This window comes from Silurus aristotelis, assembly GCF_946808225.1.
Source record: "Silurus aristotelis genome assembly, chromosome: 29".
Classification (NCBI taxonomy): domain Eukaryota; kingdom Metazoa; phylum Chordata; class Actinopteri; order Siluriformes; family Siluridae; genus Silurus; species Silurus aristotelis.
This window is the reverse complement of record NC_139602.1, coordinates 9,882,339-9,897,755: the sequence shown is the minus strand read 5'-3', so window position 1 is coordinate 9,897,755 and position 15,417 is coordinate 9,882,339. Positions and strand designations below refer to the sequence as shown.

Here is a 15,417-nt window from a genome sequence, read left to right as displayed (position 1 = left end):
GGTTTTTGAGAATCACACGCATGTTCTTTTTGTTTCCTTGCAACAACCTCGGTCATGTAACTGCATGAAGATGAACTTTGACCGAACAAATGTATACATTTCCACATTTTCCACTTTATTTGCATTAAAAAATCCCCCAAATATTCAGCTGCAATACTTTTGTAAAACTCACCAAAGTTGCTCTTCACTGGTTGGAGATTTTTTTTTTAATGATTCAGTTCAGGAGGATTTCGGTGTGGTGACTGGAGAGAACGTTCCATGATGGAGATCGATTCGGCTCGTCGTCTTGTTGCACAGTGAACTCGGTTCCAATGAGCCGCAGTCCAGACGGACGCATGCAACGGTTGCCATGTTGGTTCAGGATTCCTCTTATTTTCTGGAAGAAGTCTGCAACCTTCGCTGCTCCAAACCATTACGCTTCCACCTCCATGTGCGAGTGTGGGGGTGAGGGAGTCTGATCACATCTTCACTCCTGTTCTCCATCTTGCACATGTTCCTCTGTTAGAGCCAAAAACCTCACGTTTGGATTCGACAGAACTTTTATCCACTCATTCACTGTCCAGTTCCAGTTTGTTGTATAGAAGTAAAAGGAACATGCATGTGTCTCGAAAACCATAAAGACTGTAACAGGCAGTGTGTGTGTGTGTGTGTATATATGTTGTATATATTTAAATAGTGGCTCTTAAAAGCCAAAACTGCACAATAAATAACACACTGTCATGTCAATAAACAGTTTCACCAGAACTTCCACGACCCGGTGGTTGGTGACGTCTGATCCAGATGGTTCCAATGTAATGGTTATTATGAATATTTTCCAATCCACCAACCATTCAATACTTTTATTTTATTTTATTCATATATATATACATATACACACAAAAAATTTTTTGTTGATTTGAACATTTTTTGAAGATTAAATTGAGGCAAAAAAAAAAAGAAAACGCTTTAAAAAACGAATTCTAGCTAACGTTTTGACTGGCGGTGCTTCTGAGTGTTTCTACGTTAAATCTGGGGTTCATCAGTACGTGGAAATCAATAAGGGTTTAAAAACAGTATTGAAACAGGTATCTTTCATGCCCTTTTTATTTTTCTCTTCTTTGTGGAAGAGATTTTTGAATTTTTATTTTCACTGGCCGTTTCTGTGCCGGTTCTCTCTCTCTCTCTCTCTCTCTCTCTCTCTCTCTCTCTCTCTCTCTCTCTCTCTCTCTCTCTCGTTATTATCAGACTCCTTTTAATGCATTAACACTTTAATTTCATTATTAAAGCCATCCAGTATACTGTAGCTGCTCAGTCTTGTAGCTGGAGATGTGTGTAGGTTCTATATTTTTTGTTTCGTGTTTTCTTTTTTTTTTTTTTCTTTTTTTTTTTTTTTTTTTGAACAGCAGAAGAAAGATGTTATTTTCTTATGTACAACAATAAAAACAAGTAAAAAGCAATTCACCGAAAAGCTCACGGGCCATTCTTTTTTCAGCGATCGTTTCGTTTGTTGTGTCTGTGTTTTGTGTTCCGTAAAATCCTCTGACGTACGGCTGAAACCGTTTTTACCCTTATGCACCGACACGTCCTACATTCGGCCTTTATAACACATAAATATAAAAAATAGATGTGATTTTATTTGTGAAATATATTTCAAATATTTGGTGGTGGGGATTTCATAAAAAAAAAAATTACATTGAAAAAAGAACACAATTTTTTTCCAAAACTTGTTTGCGTCGTGTTCATAAGCATTTATAAACCCTTTATATTTATTCCTAATTTCCAGAATCCTTAGGACACGATTTGGTGCAAATATGGTAGACACATGAATATAAAATTGTGTATTTTTAAAAAATCCCATTCTACCCATCAACTAGACTAAAACACTGGCCATGATGAAGAGATAATCACTGCTATTCACTTCACCACTCATAATGTTATAATGTCCTAATGTTATGTAAAAAAAAAAAAAACAGAAAAAGATTTCCGGATTGCTCTGAAACTTCCCAGCTCATGTTTTGGAAATCTGGATTGAATTCCAAGATTGAAATAAGAAATTTCCAGGTTGAAATATAGCGAGTGGACACTGTAACATACTGTGGGTTGTGTTGGATTTTACGCTCCTCTAATCAGTTTTCCATTTTCCCCACCCAGATTATCAGTATTGAAATTGTTTTCTGTTGTTTTTTTGACTGTAGATGATTTTATTTTATATATTTTTTTACAAAATGTCCTCGTAAAGTAAAGAACGTGTGTGTTGTGTGTGTGTGTGTGTGTGTGTGTGTGTGTGTGTGTGTGTGTGTGTGTATAGCGCATATATAAAGCATGTGGGAAGGAATCCGAGTGTCGGCTCTGGAAGTTGGACGGCCTGTTAAACAGGAATGTCTGGCTCTCTGTGGTTAATTTTCAAGGCCTGGAGTGTGTTTAAAAGACTTACAGTAACCGGCAGGTTCAGAAGGCAGCGGTTGTTTTTTGTTTAAAATGCAACATAAAAAAATACTTGTAAAAGATGGTGAATTATCAACATTTGATTCGTCGCCCTGGACATGGTTAAAAAAATATATCTGTGTATTTGCCAGTCATTGATCACAGCTGTGATTAGAAAAAAAAAAAAACAACCACTGGTCACAAAAACCATCCATAAATCAGTATTGTTTTCCAACAACCAATTACAGATCCCCATTACTTCCCACTGGCCAATCATGATTTACTTCAACAACCACTCACAGATCATCGTTGTTTTTAACAACCAATCACTAACACTTTTTTTAAGGAACCAATCATAGATTACAATTGTTTCCAACAATCACTGATCACTACGGATTCCAATACCCATTCACAGATCACTACTGTTTCCCACTGACCAATCAGTGCTCTCCATTGTTCTTAACAACCAATTTCAGATTAAAACTGTTTCTAGTGATCATTGATCACTATTGTTTTCAACAACCAATCACTGATCATCAATTGCTTCCAACAATCACTGATCAATGTTGTTTTCAACAACCAATCACTGATCACGGCTGTGTCCAACAACCAATCACTGATGACTGTTCAACCGAATACAGCGCTCCATAGTTCCCAACAACCAATCATTGATCACTATTGTTTTCAACAACCAATCACTGATCACTGTTCAACTGAATACAGCTCTCCATAGTTCCCAACAACCAATCACAGATCACCATTATTCTCAACAACCAATTACAGATTTCCCAATCTTTTATCATAGTTCCAAACACACACACACACATTTATTCTTTATTCACTTTACTGTCTTAACAGAGACTGAAATGAGGACTTTTTGTAAAAAAAAAAAAATAATAATAAGCCGCCTGTAATGTCACCAGAATGCAACAATTAGTTTTGGCCAACTTTTTAATATATGTAATATGTAATATATGTTTACAAAAGTGTAAACATATTAATACCCCAGTGTAATAAAGCTCACACCCCATCACAGACCCCTGTGGATCAGAATGGTGTCACCTGAAATCCTACATTTACACAGTGGGGGGGATTGAGAAGTGGTTTGGGGTTAGGGGGGCAACTAGGGGGGGGGGGGGAGGCAACTAGGGGGCTGATCTGTCGGGTATACACACCTCACCACCCACATATTAGATACTCAAAACCATTTTCCCCACTTTTATACTGATAGTTGTGGGCTGCGTCCTAAATCCAGCATGCTTCAAAACATAGTGCGCTTCTAAGTTCGTTGGAGACTGTTATTGCTGGTTGTGTTAAGTGAACTACGCGTAGGGTGTAGGGAGGAATTTGGGATACGGCCCAAGTCTCGGCTCAGTGCAGGAATGAAACGTAGAACTTCCTGTTTTTGTGGGTTTGGTGAGCGAGAACACTAAAACAAAACAAAACAAAAAAAACAACCCCAAGCGTTTTTGTGGATCTTCTCCATGGCTTGAAGTTTATTTATTTATTTTTTATGTTGTATTTCGTGTAAAATTAGATCTTTTGAATGGATCGAATTTGGCAGGTATGATGATGATGATGATGATGATGAGTGGGGGGGCGTAATTGATTCAACCTTCGTATCTGGCTAGTTTGCTAAACTCCATCCGAAATATGAAATATATTTATAAACCCGGGTTTTTTCTCAGTGGAAAAGGGTTAAAACGCATAAATATTCGTCGTTGTGTCGAATCCCACAAAGCTAATCTTTCCAGCTAGCTCGTTTTGTTTCTCTGGTACGCTAGCTAAGCTAGCCAGATGTTTAGCATGCTAACCGATAGCTAGTTTTTTGGAACCGAAGTAAACTACATGATGTGTGTGTGGTTTATTTTTTATTTCTAGTGCTGAATGTTTCTCCTAAAAAGCACTATGGAGTAATATGTGCGTAATCGTTGTGCTAACTAGCCAGCTAAGATGCTAACTGGTTTGCTAACTGGTTTGCTAACTAGCCAGTGAACTTTGCTCAGTAGTTTGTGCACCTTTTGCTAGCTGGTTAGGTCCATCAACCAAATGCTCAATCTTCAATCCAGGTCTGAAAATACTTCTTACTAGCAGTTTCTTTGAATTCTGTTAAAGCTTTATAGCATTAAATCCCAATATAAAAACATCAGCTTTTCAATAGCTGATGTTAAAAAGAGGAACTCCAGGAAGATGTGATGAAGAACCCTTGAGAACCGAAAGAATCAGAGATGTGAAGATCCCAAAACAACGACGCACACTGACTTATGCAGCCTTCTGACAGCTCAAGGTTTCCCAGTTTGTCCAAACAAGTCATGTAGCTTTTTTTTTTTTTTTTTTTTTTTTTAAAGCCAACTTCAGGAGGATGTGATGAGCAGTGTTTTACGATAGTTGATGGGTGCTGAGAACTTTTCATTTTCATGTTGATCATCTAGTGAGAAAGTGCTTTGTAACACAGGTGTTGTCTTTCAGAGGAGAGCATGGACAGCTCAGTGACCCTGTGGCAGTTCCTGCTGCAGCTGCTGGTGGACCCGGGCAACGAGCATCTCATCTGCTGGACCAATGAGGACGGCGAGTTCAAGCTCCTCCAGGCCGAGCAGGTGGCCAAGATGTGGGGCGCTCGTAAGAACAAACCCAGCATGAACTACGACAAGCTCAGCCGAGCCCTGCGCTACTACTATGACAAGGTACGTTCTAACCGCACCAGGGATCGGATCGGATCACCTTTCGGATCAGTAAAAAAAAAAAAAAAAAAAAAAAAAGGGGGCGGAGACCAATTTAATTAGCTTTCCATTTATGACAAGAAAAGTTCGTCTGCTCCTCCGCTAGCCGTTTTTTTTTGACGGATTGACACGCGAACACATGAATGCAAGACCTGCGTTTATTTATCCATTTCCACCTGCCGTTTATTTACGTTCCGACTCTATAAAACGCGACGCGGAAACGCTGTCTTGAATTTTATCCACTTTGGAGATCGTTTTCAAAAAGGAGGAAAAATCATGCGTTTTTGAGATTTATTAGTGTGGACACGAATCCGCTCCTTAATTCAAGCGTAAAATCAACCATGATTCTTAACAACCCATCACAAATCAACACTGTTTACCAACAACCAATTACAGCGCTCTATAGTTCCCAAAAAATGGAAACTTTCCAGGAATTTATTGGTATTTATGGAAATTGAGAAATTTGGGGACATTTATATAAACTGAATCATGTATAAACATAAAAATAAACACTTTTGATTTAACTGTTTATATAATTATGTTGCAGGAAGTTTTAAACATGCAGGATTCAGGAAAAGATGTGTTTGTTATGGAGGAATGCACATGAGTGCTTGCAGGGTTCCCCTGTTATAGGCTAACACGCAATTTTGTACATTTCCATTAATTTCCATTAATTTATGTTAATTCCCGTATATTCCCATTAATTTCCATGGAAAGTTTCCAGTCTTGAAAATACCTGGAATTTTGCAGTCCTATATGTAATACCATGCAGAAAGTTGTGCTTCTCTTCTGAGTAAACTTTCCCCCCCCTCCTAGAACATAATCAAGAAGGTAAACGGTCAGAAGTTCGTCTACCGCTTCGTCTGCTATCCAGACATTTTAAAAGCCGATTACGCTGCCCGAACCGAGGGGCCCGAAGCGAGTCCCCTTCCCTCACCTGAACAGCAACCAAACAAAGGCCTGCTCACCTGCAACAAACAAAACAAGGACACCTTCAAATGCGTCGGTTCAGCCTCAAGCCAGTCCAAAACGTCCAGCCGGAACGACTACATCCACTCAGGTCTGTACACGTCCTTCACGCTGACCTCTCTCCAGTCAGGAACGCAGCTCTTCAAGTCCATCAAAATGGAAAACCCAGCAGAGAAGATGGCCGAGAAGAAAGACGCAGCGCAGCCGCCGTCCGTCATCAAATTCGGGATTCCGCTCCAGACGAAAGCCCCCGCACAGAGCACGAAGGAAAAACCGACTCCACCTGTTCCGCCCGTTCAACCCCCGATCCAGATACTGGAACCGGGGGAGGAGCAGCAGCAGCTCAGTCCCAGCACGCCGCTGGAGGTGAGCTCCGGTACCGACACGCCACCGATTAACATCATCCTCTCAGGAATTTCTCCTTCTCTGGGATGTCCCTCGCCCTCACCCAGCACGCTCGCAGACTCCAAGGAGCTGATCATCGACACGGACGTCGAGTCGGTTTCCTCTCAGCCTACAGAGCTGCAGCTCCAGGTAACGCCCACACATACTTCCACTCCACTTACATGCCTTTTTTATTAGTTCCTAACCATTTATACCTAATTGGTACCTAATCGATGCCTAATTTTGCCTTTTTGATACCTGTTTGATGCCTAATCAATGCCTAATTGGTACCTAATTGATACTTAATTGATATTTTTATGCCTAATTGATTCCTAATTGGTGGCTGATTTACACCTAATTGATGCCTAAATACTCGTTGGCTAGTCAAGGGCATCACAACAGACATATATTTTGGGTGTTCGACAAAAACCTGATGAAGTCATTGGCTGTTGTTTTGTATTTGTGGCATCCTGATCTCCTGAGGTTTATCATTTGTTTCCCACCTTCATACCTACCAGAATCAATACCTGAGACAGGTGCAGACACTTAACCCCTCTTGAGCCAACAGAGACAACCAGTCATGTGTCTTTTATTTTATGTCTGCTGTCAAAAAAAAAAGGTTCTTGATAAAGACAGTTGCATCATGTGGAACAGAACTCAAACTTTGACAATCACCTACTCCAGAGAGATACTGGTCCCAACCCTTCACCCACTGAGCCGTTCAAGCTGACAACTGTTGGACTTTTTTAATCTTTTATTTTACACGTGTATTACCAGAGCATGGTCACTGATAAAAAAAAAAAGAAACCGTTACCAGGATTTAAACTTTCCTCAAGATCATGGCCAAAATTTGTAGAATTTGAGTATCGGTCATGACAGGTAGATATTTCTGACCAGCAGGCGGCGCCAAATCGTAGCTTCTTAACCAGTAAGATGCCAGGCGAGTTTTGTATCAGATGCAGCGTCACTTTCTGATCTTCTGTCTGATTTTCTGTCCTGAAGATTTTCCCATGCTTTAGCACTTGCTTCTCCTTCCATAAATTTGGAATCATGCTCAATCTTCAACCCTTTTTTTTTTTTTTTTTTTTTTGCCCTATACTCAGCCATTGTTTGACTCCAACTCCTCGGACTTGTCACTGGTCCTGAGTCACGGTCAGAGCGGTAAATCTTCGAAGAAGCCTCGAGGGTTGGAGCTCATGCCCACGCTGTTGGTGAGCAGTTCGGACTTGAGTCCCCTCAACCTGTCCAGTCCGTCGCTCCCTACAGCCTCCCTCACGCCGGCTTTCCTGCAGGTCAGTATCTTCTCTCCATCTCGGGTGGTGTGGTGTATTGGAGCGGGGTCGAGGGTTTACTCTACTGACGCCTGGTGGCCAGAATGTGGTATAGCACTGCATTATTTTGATTTGCAAAGACCCAAATTGTTTATTTATATAATCTTTTTCATTTATCATTAAATTCGATTTATAGAGACTCCTTAATAATATTAGGGTATTTGTGTTCTTTTTATAATTTGAATATATAATAGTCATTCTATATATAAAAAAAAAAAAAAATGCACGTGAATTAAGATGATTTCTGTTTTTAAAATGCTGAAACCTCTTGTGGTCGACATCCATGCGAACCACCACATTGTGAAATCTTTTCTGGAGGCTGTAATATTCCACTCATAGCTTTCTGTGATCCTCTTTCCCACTCGGAGGCTTTGGCCAGTAGATGGCAGTAACGCGCCGGGTTTGGGGGTCGGGTTCGCTGTGAAGGCGGCTGCATGGGTGGCGCAGTCGCACCCACGGGGTCGTGATGAGATTCGGTTGAATGACGCTTTGATGGATGACCTCATTAAGGCCACACAACGGCTGATTTTATGATCAGATCTATTCGCTCGGCTCCGGATGACTACGCTCAGCTGTCTCTCAGCCTTTTTCTTTTTTTTTTTTTTGAGATGAGGGATTGTATTGTTTTAATTTATTTCGCGTTGTCGTGACTCAGGGAGGTCTTACACCTGGGTGGGCTTCATCTATTTTCTAGGTGCGTCTTTACAGAGTGTAACTGAAATATGTTTTTACATACTCATGGTTTCACATGGGATCAGAAACACTATGGTATTGAGACACCTGACATTTAGAGCCATATGTGGTTCTTTACCACAAAACTGAAGGCGAAGATCATGAAATTTTCTCTTCACTTGAACTAGGAGACCCCACACCTGTTCCAGCATCACGATGCAAACCTTGTGCACAAACACAGCTTCATGAAGATCTACGTTACATGATTTTGGAGTGGAAGATCTCCTGCTATAGATCTCTAAACCCTACTGAACATAATGAATGTAAACGTTGGTTGTACCCCAGACATCCTCACCTCAGCTACATCAGCACCTGTCTTCACCAACACCCTTGTGCCTGAAGGTTATTACACCAGCAAACGGGGACTAAATGTGTTTAAGCACTTATGGTCAGGTGTCCACAAACTTTTGGCAATATGGTGTGTGTATATATATATATATATATTAATTAATTATGTGGACCAACGTTAGTCAGAATGTGTTTTCTGAGCATCGTATTCCACATTTGCTCTTATAATTCCCTCCACTCTTCTGGGGAGATGTTCCACAATATTTTGGAGTTTGCTTGTGGAGATTTGTGTTCATCAGCCACAAAGGTGTTGGTAAAGGCAGGTACTGATGTAGGTGAGATGAGGAAGCCTGGGGTGCAGTCAGCGTTCACATTCATCCCAAAGGTGTTCAGTAACTCTATAACAGACATTCAAAATCTTCCACTCCAACCCATAAGAAGCAGATCTTCATGAAGTTCACTTGGGTCACAGGGAGCACCGACCTTCATAATTCAGTGTGCCAAAAGACATCGTACATCAGGATCAGTGCGACTGACCACGTGCGCACCCTGACACCAAGCGCCTCCTCACACGCCGTGTTTCTCGCCGGAAATCTCACGTCCACAGAAGGTGCTTGAATTCAGGTTGTGTTTTATTAAACCTCCGTAGTTACAGGTGTAGAAACTATAAGCACCTGGGATGCAGATCGCTTCTACAAACGTGTGTCAAAGAAGAAGTTGGCAGGAGAACAGAACTTGTCTGACTGCATTGTGCCAAGTGTAAAGTTTGGTGGAGGGGGGTTATGATGTGTTTTTCAGGAGTTGGGCTTCGGCCCCTTAGTTCCAGTGAAACTCTTAATGCTTCAGCATAAGACATTTTGGAAATTTCATGTTTGGGGACGGCCCGTTCCTGTTCCAACACGACCACGCACCAGTGCACGAAGCAACGTCCATAAAGATTTTGGTGTGGAAGAACTTGACTGGCCTGCACAGAATCCTGACCTCAACCCGAGTTAGAACACCTTTGTGATGAATTAGAGCAGACCAGACCTTCTCGTCCAAACATCAGTGTCTGACCTCACAAATGCGCTTCTTCTGGAAGAACGGTCAGAAAAGTCCTCATGAACACGCTCCTAAACCTTATGGAAACCCTTTCCCAGAAGAGTTGAAGCTGTTCCAGCTGCAAAAGGTGTGGGCCAACATCATATCAAACCGTATGGATTAAGAATCGGACAATATAGTGTACCTGCAGGCATAGAAGAACATTTCCACCAATCAGAATCCAGAAATCCCACACCACACGCCTGATAATGATATTTCTGTGGTTTATGTTTGTGTTAACTGGAATGAAGATAAATGTCTGTGTGTGTTTATAAAATGAATAAAGAAATATACTGTATAAATTACAGCTGAACAGAACTGGGAGGCAAAAGTATGAACAGCAGCTGATAAGTTGGTGTTTGTTTTGCCCTAGACGCCGTTGTTGCTCACGCCGAGTCCCCTGCTGTCCAACATCCATTTCTGGAGCACGCTCAGTCCCGTGGCTCCCCTCAGCCCAGCTCGAAGACAGGGCGCACACACGCTCTTTCAGGTGAGTCTGCGAGTAATCAGTCTTCCACAACACGCATAAATGGGTAAATAAAAACACTCTCTATCCACTGTAATAAGAAAACACTTGTACTGGGGATCACGCATGCGTTCAGCCGGTCATATGGCAATGCGTAAAATCATGCAGATGCACATCAAGCGTTTTTGTTTTTTCTTCTGAAAATCTACGGTTTCCACACACTCTGTTTATGCCCCATGAGGTGCTTTTTTTTTGTAAACCTCAGCTGTATAAGTGTCTGAAAAAGTACAGGAATCAGCAAGAAAGTGCTCAGGTAAATGTACAGGTTAAATATACGCGCTAAGGATTCGGGGAGTGGTCGTGTCCCGTTTTAAAATTCTAATCAACATGGGTATGTACAAATACAGATGCTTTATGTATGTATGCAAACGTGTGTTTATTATTAGTGAAATCAAACTCAACATGGAGACAAAATATTGTAGAAGTCTTAAAGAAATATTTACACTGGAAAAATTTGCAACGCAAAGCGAAATTTTCCCGTAGGAAATAATGAAATGGTATACCTGCTACACAATATTGAGCAAAAAATTCTAAAACAAACGAACCTGCGCTTTACCTTTTGAGAAAGACTCGCGGCAGGAGCGAGGGAGACTTCGTAAAACACATTACTCGGAAGTTCCACTGTACGCAAATCATCAGGACACCGAACGGAACCTTTGCTGTGTTTCCACACGGACGGTTTTAATTGCCGGATGTGTGCAACGGCGCGGATTTTGATGCCGATTTGAGAATCGATTTATTTATTAATTGATTAAAATGTTTTTTTTTTTTTTATGTGAATAAACGTGTGATGCGTTTAAGGTTTTAATTTCGCCTCTTTTATATTTATTGATCTTTTAATAAAAACAGTCGAACAGAAATGGGCGAACAGTCGAACAGTAGATTGCGTGTGAATAAAATTATTGTTCGCAAATTAAAATTTATTCACGTTTACTTTGACAAATTGTCTATCTATCTATCTATCTATCTATCTATCTATCTATCTATCTATCTATCTATCTATCTATCTATCTATCTATCTATCTATCTATCTATCTATCTATCTATCTATCTATCTATCTATCTATCTATCTATAGAAAAGAGTAATCAAAAAAGTCCCTCATCACGTGAAGTTGCCCTTTTTTGTTAGACTTTTTCCTTTACATTATGATGATTTATGATTATTATTATTGCAATAACCTCTTCACAGTTCCCGTCTGTCCTGAGCTCCGCCCAGTTCTCGGTGCAGACGCACAGTGTGGACGGCACCAACACACCAGGACCTCTCTCTCCAGACCCACAGAAGACATGAACAGAAAAACAGACTGCTGTGATTGGTGGGTTTGCTTTTTTTCCCCCTCAAACACACACACATGCCCCTGTATTGACTCAGAAACACTTTCACCCCACGTTACATGTTGGCCAAATTCTCACTCCTGGTGACGATGAGCATTCAGGACCTTCGTCACAGGGGGTTCGGGTGGAGCTTCACCTTCAGCTGGAGGGGAGAGATCTTAACAGAGTTTGCCTTTTTTATTTTCTTCTGCTCAAACGGACGACAAGCCATCAGATAACCGTTTCCGTAAAGGATTCGCGTTTGTGTGCGGTTTTGCAGGGAGGTCAGCTTTCAGGGAGTCACTGCTTTTTAAATTTGTTTATGTCATGTTGGAACAGGAGGTCCCACAACAGTTTGAGGAAGAACAACATGGCCGATGTCCCAATACTTTTGCTCATACCATGTATATAATTGCAGTGCTTATGATTTTTTTTTTTATTTTCATACTTTCTTCATAGCGATACAACGCTACCAAAACACACACACACACACACCAAACACGTTTCTTGGTTTGAATACTGAACGTAAAACGCTCCCCCCCCCCAATTAAGAAGTTGTCAATTTTAGATAACTAGCTAGCTACATTAGCCTGCTTGTATTGAGTAGGATTGCAGCTGAGAATTTGGTAGATTTTTCATAAGAGCTTTCGTCTTTTCTTTTTGTTGGTTCGTTCAGAAAATCTTTTCAACGACGACCCGTAACGGCTGATCACAGCTTTATTTTTACCCACCTCAGATTGCATTTTAAAAAATTGCTAGATATTTTATCGACGTTATATCATGGTATCTGAGCGTATTTTTTCCCCCTAAGGAATAAAACAAGCACAGTATCAGACTCGATCCCGGTGTTGGTATCGAGGAATCTTCTCTATCGCGAGGTTTCTTATGCGTAATCGCCTCTCCAGGTAAAGTCCCCTCATTTTTTTGTCTTTGTACTCAGGGGGGAGGCCACGTCCACGTTTCTTAAAAACAGGTCCTCATTTTGCACCTTTTCTGGCCATAAACTGCACCTACAAGCACCTTGACGCGACTGCTCGTAACCAGTCGATTAACGACGCACTTACACACTAATCACGTCTCAAAGACGCTTGTGGAAATGTCTACAGATTGGAATCTAGTTTGGTTATAAGGGGAAAAATATGACAAACAATCCAGATGCTTATTTTTGTATTGACTGTTCAGGGTTTATAGTAATCATTATTTTTCATGAGATATATTTGTACATCGTGAGGTTTGAAGCGAGGCAAGTTGAATGAGTGTTGAAAGTAATGAGATTTCCAGGAAATGCTATTTTTGACATTTTGCCTAGAAAGACAGATTAAAAAGGGAATATCTGGAAATTACATTTTAAAAATTTTTAGGAATTTCTTAAAAATATTTATATACAAACTTTGAAAGCTTCACACTTTTCCAATTCCCAACTTCTGATTTAATCTGGGTGGGGAAAAAGCAACATTTGCGCTTAAAGAATTTTAAAGAACGCCGTGCTAAAAAAAAAATATTTTAAATTTGTGCAATTTTTGTAAAAATTTGCCTTTTTTCCATCCGGTTGTAATGAGATCATTCCAAAACTTGCAAGCTTTTACGTCTTTGTAAACAAATCTTTTTTCTTTTTTTTTTTTACAATTTGATCCGTTTTATTTCCAACAAAGAAATTTGCTGTAATTTGTACAAAATGAGAAAAGTGTCACTACAATCTGAATGAAAAAGTACAGTGAAGAATTTGTAAAATAACAGTTGAATTACGTTGAATTGAAATTTTGTTCGTCATAACCATAAACATGCAGTACATAATGGGGAACCCTTATTAGAACTGTTCTGACAAAAGTTTGTGGACACCTGACCATGTAATTTTTGAACATCCTATTGCTTTTATAATGAGCTCCACTCTTCTGGAAAGATGTTCCACCAGATTTTGGAGCGTATTTGTGGAGATTCATTCAGCCACCAGTAACGTGGTGCCATCAGAGTTCCAGTTCATTACAAAGGTTTTTCATAGAGTTCAATAGCAGGAGATCTTCCACTCCTAACCATGTTCACGAAGATGGCTTTGTGCACAGGAGCAGAGTCGTCCTGGAACATCTTTGGCTCGAATAGTTCAAGTGAGGGGGGAAAATGCAATGCTACAGCCTTCAAAGACATTTTATACAATTGTGTACCTCTGACTTTGACGAACAGTTTGAGGAGAACCACATATGGCTGTGAAAAGCCAGGTGTCCCACTACTTTTAAACACAAATTCAAGTTATAAAATACAACTGTGATACGATTTCCATAACCAAAAAAAAAGCTAAATTTCCAAACTATTAAAAAAAATTCACACGAGGCCAAATTCTCGGAAATAAAATCACTTCCCTTCGTAATATTAAAACCAGCAAATTTCTACAGTTGCCATAAAATCCTGGAAATTGAGATGCAACAGTTGCACAAATAAAAGAATGCAAATTCCTACCTCTATGACGGTGTTGAGCTTGGATCTCGCCAAGCAATGACTCGAACGCAGAACTGGATTCATTTTCTCAGCACACACGAACAACCACAAGCAAACCGACCTGAAGCTCAGGGTCGTGTGTGTTACAAAGGAAAAAAAAAAAGATATTCATATGATATGGAAATTATTTAGCATCTCAGACTCGGTCTCAGGAATGTTAAATACTTTGATAGTAAGCATTTATTCAGCATGTACGGAGCTTCAAGTGCTGCCATCAACTAGGGGCATTATAAATACAACAGCCAGTGAGATGAAAAGAAAAATTTGATCAAAAACATGATTCAAAAAGAAATTAATCAGGTTCAAGTTTATAGTTAAAATAAATTTTTTGCTACAGTGATCTACATATCGCAACTTAAAGTTTTTTTTTCTTTCTATAAATATTTACAATCCCCCTGAGGGGAAAAAAATAATAAAATTATATATATAATTTTTTTTAAACCACAAAGCTCTAAGTAATTACTTAAAATAAATGCCATGCAAAATTTCCCTTTTAAAGCTTTTATTAATTGTACTCTAAAAATTTAAAAGGTTTTAAATGTTAACAAAAAAAAAAGTTTGAAACTAATTGGAGGTTCTGCACGTTTTAAAGGGCTTTGTAAATAAATATATATAAATATTACATTTATTTTATTTTTCAAATAAAATTTAAATTTTTTTTTTGCTTGAAATGTAAAAATATTTAAAGGATTTGTTTCATTTCTAGTTTCTTGCCTTCTTATTGTTGTGACTCGAGTTCTTTGGGTTCATCAGAGTCTTGACTCCAGCATTCTGGCTTCACTCTGAGAAGTTCGTATGGATCATGATGTGCTTTTTAAAAAAGCTACACGTCAGAAATCTCAGCGATGTATAGCGTGCGCTAACGACAAGCTAACGACGCTTCACGTGGAATCAGAGTTTGTCGTTCATTTGAATGATTATTAAAATCCCACACCGTCTTTACACTCGCTACAGAACAACTGAATGAATTTACAATGTAAATGTTCGTTCCCTTTTTTTTTTATATTGAAAACAATAAAAAAATAAAAACTTTTGTTTGATCACAAAAAAAGGAAGAAAATTGCTATTTTGTTTCAATTTGTTAATTCACTCGAAAGTCTAGCAATCAAAATCACACAATATCAAACATGATCAATATCCAAAATCACAGGATTTCCAATCGAACATCCAATTATAATC

At 39.5% G+C, this 15,417-nt stretch overlaps 1 protein-coding gene across 9 annotated transcripts; it reads left to right on the top strand.

Annotated features, from left to right (window-relative positions):
* Window positions 1-3,747: 3,747 nt before the first annotated feature.
* On the top strand, window positions 3,748-13,479 carry elk4 (ETS transcription factor ELK4). 9 transcript variants are annotated; one of them, XR_014532467.1, is made up of 8 exons: window positions 3,982-4,472; window positions 4,565-4,690; window positions 4,873-5,087; window positions 5,940-6,626; window positions 7,580-7,768; window positions 10,281-10,397; window positions 11,624-12,446; window positions 12,541-13,479. XR_014532467.1 is itself a non-coding variant. In XM_083535356.1 (6 exons), the coding sequence occupies exons 2-6, from the start codon at window positions 4,881-4,883 to the stop codon at window positions 11,723-11,725; spliced, it is 1,302 nt and encodes a 433-aa protein (XP_083391482.1). In that variant the 5' UTR covers window positions 3,748-3,967; window positions 4,873-4,880; the 3' UTR covers window positions 11,726-13,225. The 9 variants fall into 9 exon arrangements, 4 of the variants coding, with proteins under 4 accessions (XP_083391482.1, XP_083391485.1, XP_083391484.1 ...); XR_014532468.1 differs by having other exon boundaries at window positions 4,554-4,690; XR_014532464.1 differs by lacking the exons at window positions 3,982-4,472; window positions 4,565-4,690 and adding an exon at window positions 3,748-3,967.
* The last annotated feature ends 1,938 nt before the right edge of the window (window positions 13,480-15,417 follow it).

Bases quoted from the DNA above. Each gene is read 5' to 3' on its own strand.
- elk4 (XM_083535356.1), top strand. From the start codon at position 4,881: ATGGACAGCTCAGTGACCCTGTGGCAGTTCCTGCTGCAGCTGCTGGTG. The intron at 6,627-7,579 runs GTAACGCCCACA...CCCTATACTCAG, and splicing joins CTACAGAGCTGCAGCTCCAG to CCATTGTTTGACTCCAACTC. The intron at 10,398-11,623 runs GTGAGTCTGCGA...ACCTCTTCACAG, and splicing joins GCGCACACACGCTCTTTCAG to TTCCCGTCTGTCCTGAGCTC.